This window comes from Macaca mulatta, chromosome 3, assembly GCF_049350105.2.
Source record: "Macaca mulatta isolate MMU2019108-1 chromosome 3, T2T-MMU8v2.0, whole genome shotgun sequence".
Taxonomy (NCBI): Eukaryota; Metazoa; Chordata; class Mammalia; order Primates; family Cercopithecidae; genus Macaca; species Macaca mulatta.
Window position 1 is genome coordinate 191,533,621 of NC_133408.1, and position 22,395 is coordinate 191,556,015.

Consider the following 22,395-nt stretch of genomic DNA (forward strand, 5'->3'; position numbering starts at 1 on the left):
ATATTTATTCATATATATTTTTTTGAGACAAGGTTTTGCTCTGCTGCCCAGGTTGGAGTAGAGTGGCGTGAGCACAGTGGCTCACTGCAGCCTTGAACTCCTGGGCTCAAGCAGCCCTCCCACCTCTCAGCCTCCTAAGTAGCTGGGAGTAGAGGCGCATGTCACCACACCTGGCTAATTTTCTATTTTTTGTAGAGATGTGAGTCTCGCTATGTTGCCCAGGCTGGTCTTGAACTCCTGGACTCAAGCAATCCTCCTGCCTTGACTTCCCAAGGTGTTAGGATTCTAGGTGTGAGCCACTGTACCTAGTCTGTTTCTGTGGATTTAGAGGTACAAGTGCATAGTGTGTGGTGGTAAAGTCTGACTTTTAGTGCACTCATCACCGGAATAATGGACATTGTACCCAATAGGTGGTACTTCGTCCCTCACTCCCCTCCCACCTTTTAGAGTCTCCAGTATCTGTTATTCCACTCTGTGTATGTATATGTGTGTGTGTGTGTGTGTGTGTGTGTGTGTGTGTGTATATATATTTAAATTATAAAAAGTATTGTTGTGAAGAATGGTTGGATATAAATTTAGAATATCTTAATGTGCTAACTTAAAGGTTTGTTCTTTTTTTGTTGGTTTATTTTATCGATACTACCTGATACATACAGTCAGGGTGACCAGATTTCCCTGAGGCCTAAGACCATCCTAGTTCATACCTGTTCTCTTGGAAAAATTAATAGCTTCCCATTGTACTTTCAGAAACAGCTCAGTTCGATGCTGCCTTATACCGGCACCCCGTGTATAGCTTACTAAGTCCTTTGTGTATACAGGTACCCCTGTCCTGAGGAAGAAATCCACCTTGCATTATCTGTCTTCTCCAATTGCTTAGGTTTGAAAGGTAACAGTGTAGGTGGGTTCTGTGGCTCAGAGGACCATGGTGCAGACAGTCTTTGGAAAAGGCAGAAAGAGGGCAAGGGGAGAGCTGAGACTTCTCCTTCCAAGCAGATATCCCAGTATTTCTCCCAACCATCTCCTAGTCCAGTTAGCAGAATCCCTATCAGATAATACCATGATACTTGTTCATATGTCCTTTTGTATTTCTGCAAATGTATTGACTACAGTATTTCTAAAAAGCAGGTTTTGGCTGGGTCCGTGGTGGCTCACGCCCATAATCCCAGCACTTTGGGAGGCCAAGGTGGGCTGATCCTGAGGTCAGGAGTTCAAGACCAGCCTGGCCAACATGGTGAAACCCCGTCTCTACTAAAAATACAAAAAAATTAGCTGGGCGTGGTGGTGGGTGCCTGTAATCCCAGCTACTCGGGAGGCCGAGGCAGGAGAATCGCTTGAACCTGGGAGACAGAGGTTGCAGTGAGCCAAGTGCCACTGCACTCTAGCCTGGGGGACAAGAGCAAGGCTGTGTCTCGACAACAACAACAAAAAAAAGCAGGTTTTCATTCTGTAAGTTTTAGAATGTTAGGGTTAAAGGCGTAATAGATTTTATTGTGCATCTTATTTAATAGATTTTATTATTAAAAGTTCAGTCTCTTTTATTTTATTTTTTTAAAATAAGGTAATCAAGTCCCACAAAAACGAACTTAACTCCAAAGTAATTCAGATAGTCAAGGACAGAATTTAGACCAGAGCTAACGTCTTTTGAATCTTAATCTGGAGTTATTCTATATATTTTATATTTAAAAATCTGTTTTCTAAAAAAGAATATGCATTGTATAAGCAAGTACCTGTGAAACTGAAATGAGAAGACCAGGTAATAAGCACTTCTTGTCCTTAAGTGCCTAACATCAAGTCTCTTGATCTGTTAAAGCGACAGAGTTGGGTAAGTGCAATTTCAGACACATGGTAGTAAATGCTTACTATGTGCGTTGTTTTAGAATTCAGTTCCTTGTCATGATAAAGACAGGTAATTTTTAACAATGTGTGCCTTCTCATTTTCTTCTATTTGAATATTTGTATCTAATGAGATGTAAATATCTTGCCAAGTTTCATAAACACCTATTGAATAAAGATTAATTTCATTGAAAATTCATACATTGGTTTCACAATAACATGAGGCAACTGTTCACACGTGTTTTTGCTTCTGACCAGATCTGGATGTGTGGCGGTAAGCTTTTCATCATCCCTTGCTCTAGAGTAGGACACATTTTCCGAAAAAGGCGACCATATGGATCTCCTGAAGGCCAGGACACCATGACACACAACTCTTTGAGGCTGGCACATGTCTGGTTGGATGAATACAAGGTGAGATGAAATTTCTTGTTTAGAAGGATGAATGATAGGCCAGTAGTGACTGGCCTAGTGATAGCTTTGGTTGCTTTACTTTTCACTCTGGCATATTTCTCTTGGTTAACCTTCACCTTAGGGCCGACTCTTTCTAGTTTCCCCCCACCCTCTTCACCTAGTACTTCACTTCTTTTTGGTTCTAATCTGACTCTTGTAATTTTGTAAGTGTCTACTCATACAAATGGAATCATAAACCACGTGGTCTTTTCCATCTGGCTTCTTCAGTTGAGCACAGCATTTTCGGGTTTGTCTGTGCCGCACCATGTATGGGTCTGCATTCCTTTTCATTGCCAAATAATATTCCATTGTATGAACAGACCACATTTTACTTTATCCATCCAGCTGATCAACATTTAGGCTTTTTCCACTTTTTTTTTTTTTGAGACAGAGTCTCACTCTATCACCCAGTCTGGAGTACAGCAGCGTGATTTTGGCTTACCGCAGCCTCCGCCTCCCAGGATCAAGTGATCCTCCCACTTCAGCTCCCTAGGGACCGCAGATGCACGCCACCATGCCCGACTAATTTGTGTATTTTGGTGGAGATGGGGTTTTGCCGTGTTACCCAGGCTGGTGTGAAATTCCTGAGCTCAGGCGATCCACCTGCCTTGGCCTCCCCAAAGTGCTGGGATTATAGATATGAGCCATCATGCCTGGCCTGTTTCCACTTTTGACTGTTACGACAAATGCTGCTGTGAATTTTTTTTTTTTTTTGAGACGGAGTTTCACTCTTGTTGCCCAGGCTGAAGTTCAGTGGTGCAATCTCGGCTCACCGTAACCTCCACCTCCTGGGTTCAAGTGATTCTCCTGCCTCAGCCTCGGCCTTCCGAGTACCTGGGATTACAGGTGTGTGCCACCATTCCTGGCTACTTTGTTTTTTTTAGTAGAGATGGGGTTTCACCATTTTGGTCAGGGTGGTCTCGAATTCATGACCTCAGATGATCTGCCAGCCTTGGCCTCCCAAAGTGCTGGGATTACAGGCGTGAACCGCCGCGCCCGGCTGCTGCTGTATTTGTGTAGTTATTTTTTAAACATTTGTTGTGCACCTCCTGTATGCCAGGCTCTGTGTTAGGTTTTTGAGGGATAAAAGATGAATAAGGGAGTGCACAGTAATGTTTCACACCGTGAGGAAAATGTAAACAGAGACCTGTAGTGTGTGCTGGAGTGAGAGGGACAGAGCGGTGCGCTGTGTTTGGGGGCAGTAGGGACTCCACGGTGTTTCTTCTATAGCACTGTTTAACTCCCTTCTCCCTCCTTGACCAGACTTTCAGGTCTAATTCCATGCTCATCTCTGAACCATCACTGGCTACCATAGTTCTCAACACATGGTCCCAGTCCTAGCCACTCTCTGAGGAGGTCTGCCAGTTTAAAATCATTTTCAGAGGTTAATACAGTATTTGCCTCTTTGACCATGTTGACATTGCACTGAGTGTGTAAAATCAGGCGAGTAAAGTGGCTAGTGCCTTAGCATAAATCGAGGCATCATCACCCATACTGTAGTCACTGCGTTCTTCACCAGCACTCACTCAGAAGACAAAGGCCAGTTTCATTTCTGAATGTCATTGATATAATAATAATTTTAGTAAATCTCAGTGTGCCTTTTTAGTATCCTGTGTGAGTACGCATGCTCACACAGAACGCACTTCTGCTGCGTACTGAAGTACAGTGGTTGGTTCAAGGAAAAACACTTGTGCGGCTGTTTGGGTTGTGGGCGGAGCTAGCCACTGCTTTCCAGGAACGCTCTTTTTATGTGTTAAGACTGACTGACTCACAAACCATAATTACTCATATTTGGGTAAAACGAACTAAATAATGAAAATGAAAACAACTGACAGTATTTGTTGCAAATGATAAAATTCAAGCTCTCAAGTGAAAATTAGAATTTGAAAAACTTACATTTACCACCAGGAGCTTGACAGCTTCCTAGTACTTAAAAATTTTACTTGGCCGGGTACGGTGGCTCACGCCTGTTATCCCAGCACTTTGTGAGGCCAAGGCAGGAGGATCACCTGAGGTCGGGAGTTCGAGACCAGCCTGACCAACATGGAGAAACCCCGTCTCTACTAAAAATACAAAATTAGCCGGGTGTGGTGGTGCGTGTCTGTAATCCCAGCTACTCAGGAGTCTAAGGCAGGAGAATGGCTTGAACCCAGGAGGTGGAGGTTGTGGTGTGCTGAGATCGTGCCATTGTACTCCACCTGGGCAACAAGAGTGAAACTTCATCTCAAAAAAAAAAAAAAAAAATTTCTTTACTGAGGAGATCAGTGGTTTTTTTATATATATATATACACACACACACACACACACACACACACACACATATATATATATATATATAAAATTTTTTGATATTGTATGGTGAAATTTTTCAGTATTTGGTAGAACAGCACAATCCAGTGGACTAGTATTTTCCAAATGATTAATGCAGGCTGTTACAAAAACGGGTGGAAGATCCATTCAGAGAGCCATACAGACCATGAGATTTTATTTGTCTTTTTTGAGTCAGAGTCTCACTCTGTCGCCCAGGCTGTAGTGCAGTGGCACAATCTCAGTTCACTGCAACCTCCACCTCCCGGGTTCAAGTGATTCTGCAGCCTCAGCCCCCAAGTAGCTGGGATTACAGGCATGCGCCACCGTGCCCAACTAATTTTTCTATTTTTTTCATAGAGAGGGGGTTTCACCATGTTGGCCAGGCTGGTCTCAAACTCCTGACCTAAAGTGATCTGCCTGCCTTGGCCTCCCAAAGTGCTGGGATTACAAGTATGAGCCACCATGCCCAGCCAATAGACCAGTACATTTTAATGCAACCGTGTAAAAATCTTAGTATGATTTCATATTCCGCGTTGTAACTAAACTTCAAAAGTTACTGAATTTTGGAGTAGTGTTAACCCCATAATTATATATAGGTTGTAATCTTAAAAATACATATATTTAACCAAAACAACACACAGCAGCAGGCTAAATGCAGATGTGAGAATTTAGCTGACTTGTTTTAAGCCAGCCAGCCAGCAAAAAGGTTTGCAAAAATATAAAGCAATGTCACTGTTCTCACTAAATCTTGTGTTTGTAATGAGTTTTTAATTATTTTAAGGAATTAATAATTTGTAGGTTTCTCTGTTTTAATTTCTGTATGATAAATATGAACAGACACAGCCCACACACGCAGACCCTCCTGGGAGTTTTCCGTAATTTTTAAGAACATCGATTACTGAGACTCATGAGTTTGAGACCCACTGATCTCATATATACGCCTGTTTCAGTGATTCTCAGATACAGTTTAAGGTACATGTTATCATCATTGTTAGTAATGGACTTCATCGTGTAAAAAATACCTATATCATTGTATAATCATTTTTAGCAAAAAATTTGATTTTCTTATTTTTACTTTTTTAAAATTCAGGAGCAGTATTTTTCCTTAAGACCTGACCTGAAGACGAAAAGCTATGGAAATATCAGTGAGCGTGTTGAATTGAGAAAGAAGTTGGGTTGTAAATCATTTAAATGGTATTTGGATAATATATACCCAGAGATGCAGATATCTGGGCCCCACGCCAAACCCCAACAACCCATTTTTGTCAACAGAGGGCCAAAACGACCGAAAGTCCTTCAGCGTGGAAGGGTAAGAAAGCAGTCTTTTCCAGGTGTCTTATGAAAAGCGTTTGATATGAAAAGTTTTGAAGTGTCCATAAGCTATAACAGATGACACTGTGGATTTAACAGAGTCTAATGACAGACTTCAGCTTGCCTTTCATTATATTGTTTATGAGAACTTCCTCTACGCAAGTGTAGGACCTCAAGTGTAGATCCTTGCCTTGCCAGCATAGTTGCCTTCTGTGAGGCTGTTATGTGACAGTTTCCAAGAATGCAGAGGCACATGGGAATACACCCTGGACAGAGGCCATGGAATTGTCAGAGGACAGGCCAAAAAGGAAAACAAGTGGAGCATGGGGCAGTGATCTGCTGTTTGCTCTTAGTTCTGGGAACCAAGTCACAGATAGTGCGGAGGTGGTAGTGAGGGCCAGAGTGGGGGAATGGGGTGGGATTTCACGTCTGGTGTTCCCAGAAGTCACCTGAGCTCAGCAGAAAGCACATTCATCAACCATATTTCCTTAGCTGTCTTTGTGTCTTAAACTCATTACAGTTATATAGTCACAGGGATCCGGCCAGAAAATCATCCCTTTCTCCTGAGTCATCTCTTAGAGTTGGCTTCTAAAAGCTAAGGGCATCTACTGTCTGTGTTGCCCAGTGTCCCTTTTATGAAGAAGGCACTTCTGCCAGAACAGTGCCAACTCTCCCTCAGTGGCTAGGAGGAAGCCTAGAGCTTTTCCCTTTCCTCTTCTCTCTACTCTATAATAAGACAAAAAAACAAAAACAAAAATAAAACAAAAACCCAGCATCAGGATGTTTAGTATTAGGTATTTTTCTCTAAGTAAAAGAGAGCAGTGTGTGCCCATGTAGTTGATCCCTTACCATTATTACTTCTTGCTGTTTGTCTCGCCCTCACAGTTCTGCAATAGTTGTCATCTGTGTATCTCCAGTGTAGCCTGCATATTGCATTTCATTGTGTACTTTTTTACACATGTTGTTCTTATATCCCTGACTTCATTTGAAAGTTCTTTAGGGCAGGGATGACATTTTAATTTCCTTCATCTGCTATAGATTAGTGAACATGTATATGCAGCTAGAATTCCTAGCTGACACTGCCTGCATGTTAAAATTGCTAATAACTTTTGGAATTGTAACTTTTGTCTATCTTGATGCTCCTGTGTTCTGAGGCTAGAACTTAGGAATTAAAAATGCATATCTTGGAATTCGTACCTCCGGAATAACCTTTCACATTTCGCCCAGAACCACCTCCAGGCTTGGGAGGCGTCTCTGGGATTGCTTCCCGCATTCTGAGCTGAGTGCCTTCTTTTACAGCTCTATCACCTCCAGACCAACAAATGCCTGGTGGCCCAGGGCCGCCCAAGTCAGAAGGGAGGCCTCGTGGTGCTTAAGGCCTGTGACTACAGTGACCCAAATCAGGTGAGTGAGGCCTCAGAGCTCACAGCCAGTGCCTGCAAAGTGGCTTCCAATGAAGGGAAGCTGCTGGCAGTCACTCCTGAGGGCATCAGTGTCTACTATTCTGGCTTTTCTTAACCCATTTATGCGTAGTGTTCCGTTATTGGAACACTAAGCTTATGGGGCTTATCTGTATCCTACTGCTCAAGGTCATCGCCAGGGTCTGATTTTTCACCAAAAAAAAATTACAGCCTTCGGCATAGATGGGTTAGAAGGATGAGAGTGGCCTTAGATGACACCTCAGTCAGCTACTTTCGTCTTCTTTGTATGTTTTTCCTACCTCTGCTCATTGTCATGGAACATTTTAATTGTTTACACCATTATTTGTACTTTCTAATATTATAGGGAATAACTTGTGACTTACGAGCCATAGGAATTTGTTAGAAATGGCCAAGGGAAGCACTACAGAGTTTCAGTTCATTCCATTCACATAATTTAATTTCAGCTTATGTATGTCTCCTAAATAATATTAAAATGGGCTTAAAAATCAGCAAATAACTTGGACTTCAATTGAGAACAGCAATTTCAAACTCGTTTGTGTCTGATAAAATAGCATAATGTAACAGCAGTCTAATCTCATAAACTGTAGTGTCTCATTTTTATTTTAGTGGTGGGTTGGTGTCACTCAGAAAAAACAAAAGCCACTTGGACTTTTTGGTAAATAATGTATACTGTGACATTTCTTCAAACATTCTTCCAGAAGAGTTCATGCCCACTGTCTCAGGTGATACATGTGTTGAAAACATGGTTAAAAAGGGATTTCTGGGGCCCAGCGCGGTAGCTCATGCCTGTAATCCCAGCACTTTGGGAGGCTGAGGTGGGTGGATCACAAGGTCAGGAGTTCAAGACCACCCTGACCAACATGGTAAAACCCCATCTCTACTAAAAATACAAAAAAAATTAGCTGGGTGTGGTGGTGCGTGCCTGTAATCCCAGCTACTCCGGAGGCTGAGGCAGGAGAGATTGGTTGAACCTGGGAGGCAGAGGTTACAGCGAGCCAAGATTGTGCCACTGCACTCCAGCCTTGTGACAGAGTGAGACCCCGTCTAAAAAAAAAGGGGGGGGGGGATTTCTGTGCAGCTTCTGGGTAGAAGAGGTGGCAGTGTTGTGGAAGTATTAAAATTGTGGTGACATTTCAGTGGTGTAGGTCACAGTGAGATGAGAGCTAAAATTTGTTCCAGAAAATATAAGTTGGGGTGATGGAGTTATCCTATTCTAAAGGTACTGTGTTGTCACTTTATAGTTGTGCTAATTCTGTAGCCACCAGTCACATTTCAAGTGTACAATAGCTGCATGTGGCCAATAGGTCCCTTACTGGACACACAGGCTATGAAACAATAGCAGTGTTGCAGAAAATTCTCTCACAGCTCCCTATGACTCTGATCGAGGGTCTTCATGTTCGTGAACACTGCACACATCCATTTGGAGTCTGTAAGTTGAAGCAATGAGTAAATAGGAGAACAGAAGAGAACAGATTCCTTTTGAGCATAGTGATGGCGCATGTTGGAGAGTGAGGTGTTCACTGCACTTGCCATGTCACCCAGGTGTGTTCCTGAAGATAATCTGTGTTTCAGTCTATGCGCTTCCTAACTGACCCACCAATGAGGAATCAATGAAAATGGCAGCCATGTGCCCTTCTGTCTCCAGAGGGTCAGCCAGAGGCTTGTTGGGCTCCTCTATCACCTACACAGTCCAGGAATTAATGTTGTTCAGTCTTAAAATTCGTTATCTAAATTTAATTTTTTTTTCTTCTCTAGATCTGGATTTATAATGAAGAGCATGAATTGGTTTTAAATAGTCTCCTTTGTCTAGATATGTCAGAGACTCGCTCATCAGACCCACCACGGCTCATGAAATGCCACGGGTCAGGAGGATCCCAGCAGTGGACCTTTGGGGTGAGGAGTGCTCGGTGATGTTGGGAGAATGTGCAGAGACCCACAAGGTTGAGTGAGGGGTGCAGCAGATGAACTCATTTTCTACCTTGGGGGTGATCTTCTCAGATTGCAGTACAGTGGTCCCCCTGAGTGGATGCCTGAAACCACAGGCAGTACAAACCCTGTATATACTCTATTTTTTTTCTAGAGAGATACCTGTGATAAAATTCATCAGTTAGGCACAGTAAGAGGTTCACAACAATAACTCTAAAGAACAGAACAGTTACAACAGCATACTGTGGTTGTGCAGTGGCTCCCACCTGTAATCCCAGCACTGAGAAGGCTGAGGTGGGAGGATTGCCAAAGCCCAACAGCCTGTTTGTTTTCTCTATAAAAATAAATCAATATACTATAATACAAATTGTGATTGTGGTCAGAAAGTATCTTACTGTACTGTACTGCAGGCAACAAAGAGCAGAAAACTAATCTTTGGATAAGAGAGACTATTGTATCCCTTAGTCTGAATTCTTAAATGTTCCATATCTCTTCTGGATTTCCACGTTTTGCCAGTAATTGGCAGTATTTTTTTTCTTGCTACCTTTTTTTTTTTTTTTCCAGAAAAACAATCGGCTATACCAGGTGTCAGTTGGACAGTGCCTGAGAGCGGTGGATCCCCTGGGTCAGAAGGGCTCTGTCGCCATGGCGATCTGTGATGGCTCCTCTTCACAGCAATGGCATTTGGAAGGTTAAGGTGGATGCTGTGGCGGGAGCGGTGCTTCATCAGGTGTTGCCTCCTGTGTGGAGTTTGGGGCTTTAGGAACGCCTGGGTTGCGTAGAGTCGAGTCATCTTGGAGAGGATGACATTTCCCTGTCCTCCCGGAGATGCCTGGGCGTGTTAGCAGAGGTGACACGCGTCTGACAGAGATGGGAGCTCTGAGTGTCCACAGGTGAAGAAGTTGGTTTCACCCAGACATTAAGGTTATTTCTGAGCTGCTGTTAAGGAATTTCTTGCTTATAGAGGCAAACCAGAATATCATTTTAACCCTAGAATTGGGCTTGTACAGAAGGATAAAACCCAGGAAAATGGATATTTCTATTCAGATTTATTTATGCCTCTTTTTAATCTTCTTTAATGATGCAGTGGTTTTTATCTGATCAGGAACTTGTCACGATTTCCTTTCTTATACTTCATAGGAGATAGTGCTAAAAAAAAACTATTATTGTTTAGTATGTTGTGAGTAGATCATCTAAAAGAACTGAAGCTACATTATGTTTTTAACTTCAGAAGGCATCATTTATAAGACAGTATAAGAGGCAGTTAAGTATTATAAATTATTTTGATGAATTATGATACTATCTACATTTAAAATAAAAAATCCTTTTGATTATTTAGGATATTTTGTCTTGTATTGGGGCCTCTGGTCTGAGGTGTGTTGCATGCTCTTGGAGTCAGCTCATGACCCAGTAGGCTTGGTAGAGTCCTCTGCCTCTCAAGACGTGTCCCAGTTTCTTAGCCTGAGCTGTGTGACCTTAGATACTGGACATCAAAGTTGCCTGTGCAGCACCCAGGAGAGCTGTTCAACAGGCAGTTGGATATAGAGGTCAGACTCTTGGAAGATGTAGCTCAATTAGAGATAATACATTTGGGAATCACTTGCATATACTAAAAATTCTGAAATATAAGGTGAATTTTCCTCCCAAACCACATCTTAAGAGGAGAGACGGTCTCATATTGCAGAGTATACACTCAGATATTTTATCTGAACCACAAAACAGTTTAAGCACCACATCCTAAATATTTTATCTGTGATTTGATTTCAAAGGCCAGGATGGTACATATGGAAAACAAGAGCAGCAAGATGGTAGATTGAAATCCAACAATGTCAGTAATCACATTAAGTGTAATGAATGTAAATGCCACAGTTAAAAGGCAGATTAGATAAATATGCAAGATCCAACTATATGCTGCCTATAAGAAACTCACATACATTAAAAATAGAAGGATGGTAAGATAGATGAAAGACATCTGAATAGATATGTTAGACAAAGTAGATTTCAGCACAGAGAATATTACTACAGATGATATAGAGCGTCATTTCATGAATAAAAGGTTCAACTTAATCCCAGTTTTATCAGTTTTTGTGGCCTTTATTTTGAAGTTCTGTTAAAACTGCAAGAAGTACACCTACCCACAGTTGCAGTAAGAGGTTTCAACACACCTCTCAATAACTGATAGAACAAGTAGACAGAAAAACAGTATAATGTAGAAACCTTGAACAATACTGTCAACCGTCGTGGCCTAATTGACACTACCCAACAACAGAATACATGGAACATTTACCAAGATAGACCATATTCTGGGATATTGAGCAAGTCATGCCAAGTATAATATAAATCAATAACAGACACTTGGAAAATCTCCAAATATTATTAAAAACTAGCACACTTCCCAGTACCTTAAGGGTCAGAGAAAAAAATCAAAAGTCTATTTTGAACTGACCAAAAATGAAAATACCACAGTGTGTGGCATGCAGCTAAAGCAGTACTTGGAGGTTTTATAGCATTAAGCACCTATATTAGAAAAGAATACAAGTCTCAATGACTTTAGCTGCCATCTTAACAGAAAAAGAGCAAGTTAGACAAAGAGGCAGAAATGAAATATTAAATACCAGAACAGAAATGAATGAAACAGAGAAAATAAAGCTAAAAGCTGATTTGAGAGATCAGTAAAATTGATAACCCTCTAGCCAAAAAAAAAAACAAAAAAAAAAACAAAAAAAAAAAAACAGAAATTACTAACATCAGGAATGAGTTGCAAGCACACTAGAGTCTACAGATAATAAAAAGGATGCTGAATGGCAGGAACTCTGATTACCTGCTGGTGGGAGCGCAAAGTGGTACAGCCACTTTGGCAAGTTTCTTCGTAAACATACTCGTACCCTGTGATCCAGCAGTTGTGTTCCTTGGTGTTTAGCCAAAGGAGCTGAAAACCACACGAAGCCTGCACATGGATTTTACAGCAGCTGTATTCATGACTGCCGACACCTGGAAGCAAGTTGTCCTTTAGTGCATGCATGGATGAACTATAGTACATTCAGACGATGGAACATTCAGTGCTAAGAAGAATTAAGCCATAAGCCTTGAAAAGTCATGGAGGGATGTTAAGAATATATTATTCAGTGAAAGAAGCCAATCTGAAAAAGCTATGATTCCAACTATATGACATTCTGGAAAAGGCAAAAACACAGAGGCAAAAAGATCACTGCTTGCTAGGGGTTATGGGAGAATGTGATGTCAACTTGACTGAGCTAAAGAATGCCTAGGTAGCTGGTAAGACATTATTTCTGTGAGTGTCTGTGAGGATGTTTCCAGAGGAGATTATGTTTGAATCAGAAGACTCGGTAAAGAAGATCCGCTCTCAGGAATGCGGGTGGGCACCACTCAGTCCATTGGGAGCCTAAATAGAACGAAAAGGTGAAGGAAGGGGGACTTGCTCACTCCTTGGAGCTAGATGTCAGTGTTTTGGCTCTCAGGCCTTTGGACTCAGACGAGGACCTACATCATTGGCTCAGGAGGCCTTCAGCCTTGGGCTGGAACACTACCGCTGCCTTTCCTGGGCTTCCAGCTTGCAGGCAGTAAATCATAGAGCGTCTCAGTCCCTCATAATAAATCTCTTTCTATATTTCCGTACATCCTATTGGTTCTGTTTTTCTGGAGAACCCAGATAATAGAAGGAGGGAGGGATGAGCAGATAGAGCACAGAGGATTTTTATATCCTACATGAATATAGAAGAAAAATTTCCTTATAAAAATTAGCAAATCAAATCCAGCAACATATAAAAAGGATGATACATTATGAACAAATTGGTTTTAGTCCAGGAATGCAAAGATGGTTTAACACTGGAGATTTGATTAATATAATTTACAGTGTTAGTAATACAAGGGGAAAGGCATATGCGACCTTGCAGGAAAAAAATGTAGAAAATTGACAGAATTCAACACCCACTTATGATAAAAACTCAGCAAACTAGGAATGGAAAGAAAATTCCTCAACCTCATAAAGTGCATCTGTGGAGATACTATAGCTAGCCTCATGTAATGTGAAAGATGATTGGGAACAAGGCAAAGACACCTGTTCTTACCACTCCTAGCCAGTGCAATACAGCAAGAAAAAGAAAGGCATGTACATTAGGAAGGAAGAAGTAAAAGTGTATTTATTTGCAGACTATGATCAAGTATGCAGAAAATCATAGGGCATCTTCAAAACTACTATTAGACATAGTAAGGAATTTATCAGGACCACAAAAAAAAACAATATAAAAATGAATTGTTCTTCATATTGGCAACAAACAGCTCAAAACTGAAGTTCATGGTATTACCATTGCAGTTTACAATAGCATCCAAAATATAAGAATTTAGGGTACATATGACAAAATATGTGTAAGATTTGTATGATGAAAAGTAGAAAACGTTGCTGAGAAGAGTTAAGATTAGAGAACTATATTACATTCATGATTGGAAGACTCAGTGTTAATAAGATGTTAATTCTCCACAATTTGATCTATGAATTTACTGCTACTTTTAATCAAAATCCCAGTATGCTTTTTGTGGAAACTGATAATTTTAAAATTGATATGGAAATGCATAGGCCTAAGAGTGGCCAAAATAATTTGAAAAGAATAAAGTTGGAGGATTTACACTAATTCAAGACTTACTATGCTGCTGACTTAAGGATAATGAATTGATTGGTGGAAGAGAAATAGACCCAGACATACATGGCCAATTGATTTGCAGCATAGGAGCCGACACAATGCAGTGGGGAACAGAAAATTATTACAACACATGGTGCTGCAAGAATCTGATATCCCTGTGGACAAAAAATTGCCTGTGACACCTCTGCTACCACCTTGTACCACCAATAAACATTATTTTAAGATCTAAACATAAAAACTAAAATTATAAAGCTTTTAGAAGAAGATGTAGGAGAATATCTTCATGACTTTAGGGTAGGCAAAGATTCCTTAAGCACTCATTAAAGAGCCAGCCATTGGCCAGGCATGGTGGCTCATGCCTGCAATCCCAACACTTTTGGGAGGCCAAGGCAGGAGAATCGCTTGAAGCCAGAAGTTTCCAGACCAGCCTGGTCAACATAGTGAGAACCTGTCTATTTGAAAAAGAAAAAGGCCAGGCACAGGTGGTTCATGCCTGTAATCCCAACGCTTTGGGAGGCCAGTGTGGGAGGATTGCTTGAGCTCGAGTTAAGAGACCAGCCTGGGCAACATATTAATAAAACTTTTTTTAAAAAAAACTAGCCATAAAATATTAACAAATTGAACTTCAGAATTAAGCTTCTGCTTATCAAGACACCACTGAGAAAATGAAAAAAGCCACAGAACTATATTCAAGGGTTTGTGCTTAAAATTCAATACTAAAAAGACAACCCAATTTTCAAAATGGACAAAATACTTGGATACTTCACCAAAGAAGTATAAATAGCTCAGTGTATGAAAAGGTGTTCAATATCATGGTCACCAAAGAACTGCAAATTAAAACGACATTCGGATGCCACTTCACATCCATTAAAATGGCTGAAATAAAACAGACCCGACATGGGGGCTTCTCAGGAAATTGCAGAAAAGGTGGCAGCACAGCTTTCAAAGTTTGCCCAGTCAACATCCACATAAAATTAGAGCAACTAGACAGACAAACCCCAAACCCATGGATTTTCAAAGTAGGTAGGTGCAAGGTAGCTGCGAATTCTCTGAAGTGGGTAGGAGGAGCTGGACGCCCGAGACCTGTGTGCCCGAGACCAGGCAAGCTCCAGGCAGATGGTGTGTTGAGGAGTGGAGATAGGAAAAGGCAACGGTGGCCGCAGGAAACTGGGGAGTCAGAGCAGCCAACACTGTGGGGTCGTCTGCCTCTCCAGCAGTGGGTAGCAGCAGGCGTCCCTGGGGAAGGGAGGGCTTAGGGGATGAAGGCTTCTAGTTCCTTTGAACTCTTGAAACTGCCAGGGCATGGAGTCGAAATTGAGCAAGACAGCAATAATAGAGAAACAGTAGTAAGTGAATAATAGTAAAGAAAAAGGAAAGACACAGCTTGGAGAAGTAGAGGGAAGTGAAGCCAGCCACTGGCAGGAGTGACCGTAGCTTTAGCAGTGCAGGAAAAACAGAAGAGGGAGCTTTGCAAGGCTGGGAAGGCTGTCTGAGCCACGCTCCCCCACGTGGGAAGGCTGTCTGAGCTACGCTCCTCCATGTTCAGAAACTCGGTTCCCACCAGATGAGCAACAGAAGAGGATCAAGGCCAAGTCCCATACAAAGTATAAAAAGAAGAGCTAAATGACATTTGTATAATGAAAGCACTCCAGAAGGATGTGCTCACAGAACCGACCCAAACTGTAACATACTGATTCAAAAATGAGTTTAAGGCATGAGGAGAGTGACATGAGAGGACGAAATAGAGCAAATCTGAAAACTCAGAATGTGGTGACAGAACTCAAGAAGTGTGAGAAATTAAGAATAGATAAGGAGGAACATGGGGGCCAAGAAATAATAAGGCCTTTAAAGAGGTAGAATTTGACAAGAAGGAAACATTTTAAACAAAAGACACAAGTTCTGCTCCTGGCCAAGAAGGAGTAATGGGACCTGGGCTTGTCTTCCTGGAGTAAAAAACTAGAGACTTAGAAAAACATGCAGCACCTCTTCAGCCAGTGGTTCCGAGGGAGGCTAAGGTGGCTGGAATTTTGCATCGGAGGATGAAGGAGAGGAAGGAGCTAAACAGAGAGAGGGCCCAGAACCTGCACAGGGGTCCCTGGAGTCTGGCTATGTTTCAGTCTGTCTGCGGAAACTTACGAGGCTGGGAGACTATAAACTGAACAGCTCCCAAAGATCAGGTGGGGATGGAAATCATTGAGGCTGCCACCAGCCAAGTAACAGGCCCCACTGAGTATTCAGGGTGCCCAGGGTATTCCCTGAAGGGCCATGCCTTAGGAGTGGGGCTGGACTTGGCCAAGGGTAAAGGCGCTGTCAGACTCATTGGAAAAGTGCTTCAAGAACAAGCTTCAAAAGGAAGAAACCAGTTGGGCGCAGTGGCTCACGCCTGGAATCCCAGCACTTTGGGAGGCCAAGGCAGGCGGATCACCTTGAGAGCAGCCTGGCCAACATGGTGAAACCCCATCTCTACTAAAAATAAAATGAGCCGGGCATGGTGGCGCATGCCTGGAATCCCAGCTACTCGGGAGGCTGAGGTGGGAGAATCGCTTGAACCCAGGAGGCGGAGGTTGCAGTGAGCCGAGATCACGCCACTGCACTTCAGCCTGGGCAACACAGCAAGACTCCAAAAAAAAAAAAAAAAAAGAAAAAAAAAAGGAATATAACCGTCACCAGGAGAAAAAGGTGATTTAAACAGGCCTAGAGAGTTCGATTGGGAGCGGGGAGCGGATCCCAGAGAGCCCTGGGCAGCCCCACCGCCGCCATGGCCTAGTTGCCATCACACCCTGGGAGGAGCCCAGGCACCGTCACCCCCAATGCAGGGGACAAGAAGGTCGTCATGGCAAAGGTTTTGGGAACGAACGGTTCAGGGTAAGGAACAGATAGGGTTTCACACCAAGGAAGATGTTTCTTCACCAGACTGCCGTGAAGGAGGAGGACCCTGGCAGTGCAAGAGCTGGGAAGGCCGCAGAGTCTGATGTTGAAGGAGAAAAGGGTGAGGAGGCAGCAAATGTTACAAGGCCTGGTGCGACCCAGGTCAAGGCAGTAAACCTGCGGCCACCGTAACCACTACAGACGTGGGTCCTCCCCGCAATCACCAGAATCCTCACTGGGGAACAGAAGGAGGGATCAGACGGCACTGCCACAGGCCAGGCCCCACCACGCCGGCCCCTCCGCAGAGTCCCACTTTTCCTCCATGGAGGCTGCAGTTCTCCAGCCTCCGGGCGGCCGGGAGCAGCGATGCAGGGGTGACAGCCAGGGAGCAGGGAGACCAGCGAGGCAGCGAGTGTACCGGGGACACACACCACGATTCCGCAGGGCCCTCCTCACCCAAGACAGCCCGGAGAGGACAGCGAGGAAGAGGATAAAGACAATCCAGGAGATGAGACCCAAGGTCACCAGCCACCTCAGCACCGGGGCCGCCACGACTTCAGGTACTGACGCAGTCGCCCAGAAAACCCTAAACCACAAGATGGCAAAGACACAAGCAGCTGATCCACCAGCTGAGAATTCCTGACTCCAGGCTGAGCAGGGTGGGCCGAGCAAATGCCGGCTGCTATCTCTACCATCACCCGGTTTAATCATCAAACAAGAACTAGGAAATTCCAGCAAGAAGAAATGAACGAAAGATTGGAGCTGAAGACCTTAAGTGCCTGCTTTTTGTCTGTTGACCAGATAACTAGAACTATCTGCGTTATCTGTGGGGCATGGGGTTTTAATTATTTTTACCTAAAGACGTCTCTTTTTGGTAATAAAGTTTTTTTAAAAAGCCTGGTTTTTCTCAATACGCCTTTAAAGGTTTTTAAATTGTTTCATATCTGCTCAAGTTGAGATTTTTTAAGAACTTCATTTTTAATTTGTCGTAAAAGTTTACAAGTTGATTTTTTCAAAAAAGTAACAAACTGAAAACCACCTGTTAATAAAAGTCTTAAATAAAACCAAACAGGCCTAGCAATGAAAGGATGGAATTAGCACACACTGATGTTGAAAACAGCTTTGACAAATATACTAAATTATAGGAAGACTTGAAGATAATGAGGATTGAAACTATCAGAATTGGTCAAGGTCACGAAAAGTAAGGCAAATCTGAGAAACTACCAGATTACCAGTGTCCAGAAGAGGCTAAGAGGATGTGATGACTAAACGCCGCGTGGTGCCTGGAACGCATCCTGGAATAGAAAAAGGACATTACTGGAAAACCCGGTGAAACCTAAGTAGCCTGCAGGTTAGTTAACGGCATGGACCAATGTTCATTTCTTAGTTTTGACAAATGCGTCACAGTTAACATCCGGGGAACGGGAGGAGGAGTGTATGGGAACTCTACTTCTGCCACTTTCCTAAAAGTAATCCCAAAGTGCTCCCAAATACTGTATTATTATGAATATAAAGTAATTCACTTTAGAGATATGAAAATGTTTTCCATAAAATTGACAAGAAAAAATTGTAAACTCCCTAAACATCTTTCAGTTTCCTTTTTGTCCTCCTTCCCCATTTTTTCTTTATAAATACGTTTTTTTAATAAAAAAACATTATTTTTTACACATTATATTAACTTACGCTGTCAAGAGTATGTGTTTCCAAAAATCCTTCCTTCCTGTCTGAGTCAGGGTCCCGCTGGCAAATGAGAAGGCGCATATCTCTGCATCTTGAAGAGCTGTGAGGGAAGGGCCTGTGACAGTGTTAGCAGCCTCGGGGCACTGCCACCTCTGAGCCTGAGGGGTGAGCAGCAGCGTCCGGAGCCGTGGGCCTAGACACAGGCAGCTCCACCACCAGATGGCGGAAGCAGAAACGCCCAGGGCCCCTTGTCCTGCCTCCCGGCCTCCCCCAACAGCGCCCACCGGCTGAACTGAAGCAGCAGCCAGGAGACCAGAAGGGTCAGCCCTCCGGACCCGGCAGAGCAGGGGAGATTGCGGGGAGGGAGTTGACCACCTGGCACTCAGCATTCTGCCCGCCTGCCCGCCCTCTCTATTGTGCTGGAGAACTAGTTGCAAGCTAAAATTCCCACCTTCAGGTGAAAGGAAAGCTTAGAAATGAAGGTGAGAAATGCTCTGATAGACTCATGCACCAAGCAAGCACAGAACGGGGCTCCACAATCCCACAGCGGGTGAGAGGGGAGGACTTCCTGGAGCAGGCCGGGCGGCCTTGGGATGGACAAGGGCCGGGCAGAAAGCACAGCAGTGAGGAAGCATCGAGGCATGCGCATCATTCCAGGATCCGGGAATAGCAGGTCGTTCTGTTCTGAAAGTGAAGGGTCTTCCTGGCTGGGGCTGCTGGGATGAAGCCCTGAGCCAGGCGGGCTGCAGAGCATGAGGATGGCCTGGGGCTCTGGTGTGGGCGCCTGGGAGCGGGTAGCTGCCATTCCGAGTGAGGAAGGATTGGTGGAATCGTTCTTGGGAAGAGAAAAAAGCATGAAGTCTCTGCAGTGGTGCTTTTGCAGGCTCCGTGAGCAGGCTGCAGGCTCATGCCAGGGTCTAGAGCTCAGAAGGGAGGCATTTGGAACTCTTTTCCCACCATGTTGGGTGAAGTTGTAGGTTTGGATGAGGTCAGCGTGGCGACAGCAGAGGATGAGAAGAGTTGAGGAAAGTGTGTTTGGGGGGGGTGCTGGCATTTAAAAGGTACACAAAAAGTTGAGGCTGTGGAGTTGGCAGCAGTGGGAATAGTAGGGCTGGGGTGAGGGAGAGGGGGTGGAAGGAAGAGGGGTCACCTATGAGTGGGGCCTCCCCCGAGAGGAGGTCATACACCCCGTGTGGTCCGCCTGCATCAACTTGTTCTTCAGGAAGCAAAGTTTCGTCAGGTTGCCATCGAGGAGGAAGGAATACTTTTTTAACATGTCTGTGGTTAGGATAAAAACTAGGTTAAAAGAATTTCTGGGACCCAGGAGCAGTGTCTTCAAAAACGAGAACCTTGCAGGAACAGAGCATCAGGAACTCATAGGGAGTGGCGAGCAGGCCTGCCCTAGGCAACGAGGGTGCTGGACCTGGGACAGATGCGGGAGCATCCTCAGGACAGACAAAGCGGGCGGAGTCTGTAGTACCAGCTGGGACATGTTACAGGCAAAACCCTGGCACCAGAGACAGGGTCCCAGTGATCTCTTGGCCCCTGAAGGGCTCGATGGACCCACCATGGGGTCTGAGGGTGCAGGAGCAAGCAGGGCTGGGGTGCAAGATTCCCAGAGACCTGGAGTAAGGCTGTGGCTGACCGGGGATGAGGAGACAGCTGACCCTCCTAGCAAGTAGAACGTGGCTTCCATTTTAGAAGATCCTGAACCTCCAGGAACTACACATAAATCGGTGCTGTCAATGGCATGGCAGAAAGAAAATGAAACTTCAGAGTGGCGCTGGGCACTTCGCTAGAGCACGGAGCACATCGTGCAAACGGGCACCGTGGGTCTACTCACCTCCGCACGAGAAGAACCTTGCTTTGCTGACATTTACCCAATTCCTTTAGATATCTGGGAAAGGATTCTTCAACTCTGCCAGACGGTGATGGGAGCGGAGTCCTCCCAGGCAATAGCTGGAAAGCCGGATGAAGTGCTGAGGCCACCTTGTCTAGGAACACATGGAAGTCTACTGAACACAGTTAAAGACATCATGATTCTGCCTCTGGTAACCGTAAGTCTCTCTCGTTACATAGTTGTAACTGAAATACTCAAATTTTTAATGTTTTAAATGTAGCACTTCTCATTTCAAATCAAAGCTGCTCCCAGCGTATGTGACAATGGGCCCCAGGGAACAGGCCACCGTGGGCTTCACTGCATTGCTGTGAAGCTGAGGGAGTGCTGGTGAGTCTGCTGTTGAGACTGTCCTTTCCTATTACAATAGGGTGGGATGGCCCTAGGCTCAGGGCCAAGGGATCAAGTCAGACTCTTGTGCCTTTTTTCTTTCCATGGTATTCACAGTAAACAGCCCTTTCTTTGGAATTTGTCTGTATTGTTCCTGGGCATTTGAAGTGGGACCGTTTTAGTGTTTGTGTCTGAGCCTAATAAAAAATGCACCAGTATCACTGTAGCCATGACTGACTGCATAGCTGTGGTTTCCTGAAGAGTTGGCTTCTGTTATTACTTTTTTAATTGAGACAAGGACTTGCTCTGTCACCCAGGCTGGAGTGCAGTGGTACAATCCCAGCTCATTGCAGCCTTGACTTTCCAGGCTCGAGTGACCCTCCTGCCTCAGCCTCCCAAGTAGCTGGGATTACAGGTGCACACAACCTCACCTGGCTAATGTTTTGATTTTTTGTAGAGAACCGGTCTCACTATGTTGCCCAGGCTGGTCTTGAACTCCTGGCCTCAGTGATGCTCCCACCTTGGCCTCTCGAAGGCTGTTTTTCAGATTACTATTAAATACATGCCTTTATGATGAAAAAAGAATGGGGTAGAGCCCTTAGAGGGAAAAGATTAAAGCAGCAATGTGGGAAGAAAGCCAAGAAAGGGTGCTGCTCCACCAGCAGGGGCTGGAGGGAATTTCAGAGACAGTGGCCGCCACCGCCACCAGGGACAGGAAACCCTAATGGCCAGATGATCATCTGCTGCATTGGACACCACATCAGACTAAGTGTGTTTCTGCTTGGTGACTAGGACAGAGAGCAGTGCAGCCTCCAATGACATGGGGCCCAAAGGAGGAGGATAGGAGGAGCTGAGGAGAGACGGAGACAGGCGGTTTTGAAATGGAAAATTGTTGAGCAATCTACATGCAAAACGCCTCAACTGCTGCCTGTCGTGACCATCGCCCAGCCCAGGGCACCCCTCGCTGCTCCTGGGACTCGTGCGGAGCCCACTCAGCCTCTGTACACATGCTGGTGCCCACAGGCAGGCTGCCTCTTCTGGGCAGCACGTCGCCTCTGTGAAGTGGGAACTCAGCACCGTCCGGCAGTGGCTTCCTGCTGACCCAGGCGAGCTGAACCTGAGCCACTCACCCTTGCTTTTCTCTCATCTCACGTCTTGCCACTCTGTCCCAGCCATACCTGCCTTTCGGTTACTGGTGGCATCAGCCTCTTTCAGATCTCAAGGCTCCGGCATGAGTTGTCCCCTCTGCCAGGCAAGCCTCTGCCACGCTCCTGAGGCCAGCTCCTCTTCATCCTTCAGGTCTTGCTTAAACGTCACCTCCTTAGGAATGCCCCCATGGGACTCCCAAGCCCACCTCCCATCTACAACAGTCACCTGTTTTTGTCCATTCCCCTCATGGTGGACTAAGAATGCTTGCTATTTTAGTGTTTGTCAAGTCCAAGTTAAAAATCTGTCCTAGAAACTAAAGGGGATTCTGAGCAGTTTTTTTTAACCCCTTTATATTTAATATGTCAAATAATTCAATATGATAGAAAGTCTACCACATAGAGTAAGTCTGACAAGCTGCCTCAAAAAAAAACCACAACATAACCAAGACTAAATTTACCATTTAAACAAAAACAGGCTTTGAACAAGGCACCAAGGATATTCTGAATTTGGTAAACACCCTAGAAAGATACAGCAGTTCCCT

At 44.2% G+C, this 22,395-nt stretch overlaps 1 protein-coding gene and 2 long non-coding RNA genes across 9 annotated transcripts in view; 2 read left to right on the forward strand and 1 right to left on the reverse strand.

The window, feature by feature from the left end:
- Window positions 1-10,606, forward strand: part of GALNT11 (polypeptide N-acetylgalactosaminyltransferase 11) — an 89,066-nt gene extending 78,460 nt beyond the window's left edge. For all 7 annotated transcript variants that reach the window (XM_015135327.3, XM_077997784.1, XM_015135328.3 and 4 more), the window contains 5 exons: window positions 2,092-2,244; window positions 5,684-5,902; window positions 7,204-7,308; window positions 9,102-9,239; window positions 9,837-10,606. In XM_015135327.3, coding sequence (XP_014990813.3) covers window positions 2,092-2,244; window positions 5,684-5,902; window positions 7,204-7,308; window positions 9,102-9,239; window positions 9,837-9,968 — 747 coding nt within the window. In that variant the 3' untranslated portion in view covers window positions 9,969-10,606. The remainder of the gene's footprint in view (window positions 1-2,091; window positions 2,245-5,683; window positions 5,903-7,203; window positions 7,309-9,101; window positions 9,240-9,836) is intronic.
- Window positions 10,607-16,543: 5,937 nt separating this feature from the next.
- Window positions 16,544-21,022, reverse strand: LOC144340029 (uncharacterized). Its single transcript, XR_013415721.1, has 2 exons — window positions 18,482-21,022; window positions 16,544-18,093 (listed from the first exon to the last, which is right to left on the reverse strand). It is a non-coding gene; the product is annotated as an uncharacterized LOC144340029 (long non-coding RNA).
- LOC144340028 (uncharacterized) lies at window positions 20,372-22,172 on the forward strand. Its single transcript, XR_013415720.1, has 2 exons — window positions 20,372-20,535; window positions 21,498-22,172. It is a non-coding gene; the product is annotated as an uncharacterized LOC144340028 (long non-coding RNA).
- The last annotated feature ends 223 nt before the right edge of the window (window positions 22,173-22,395 follow it).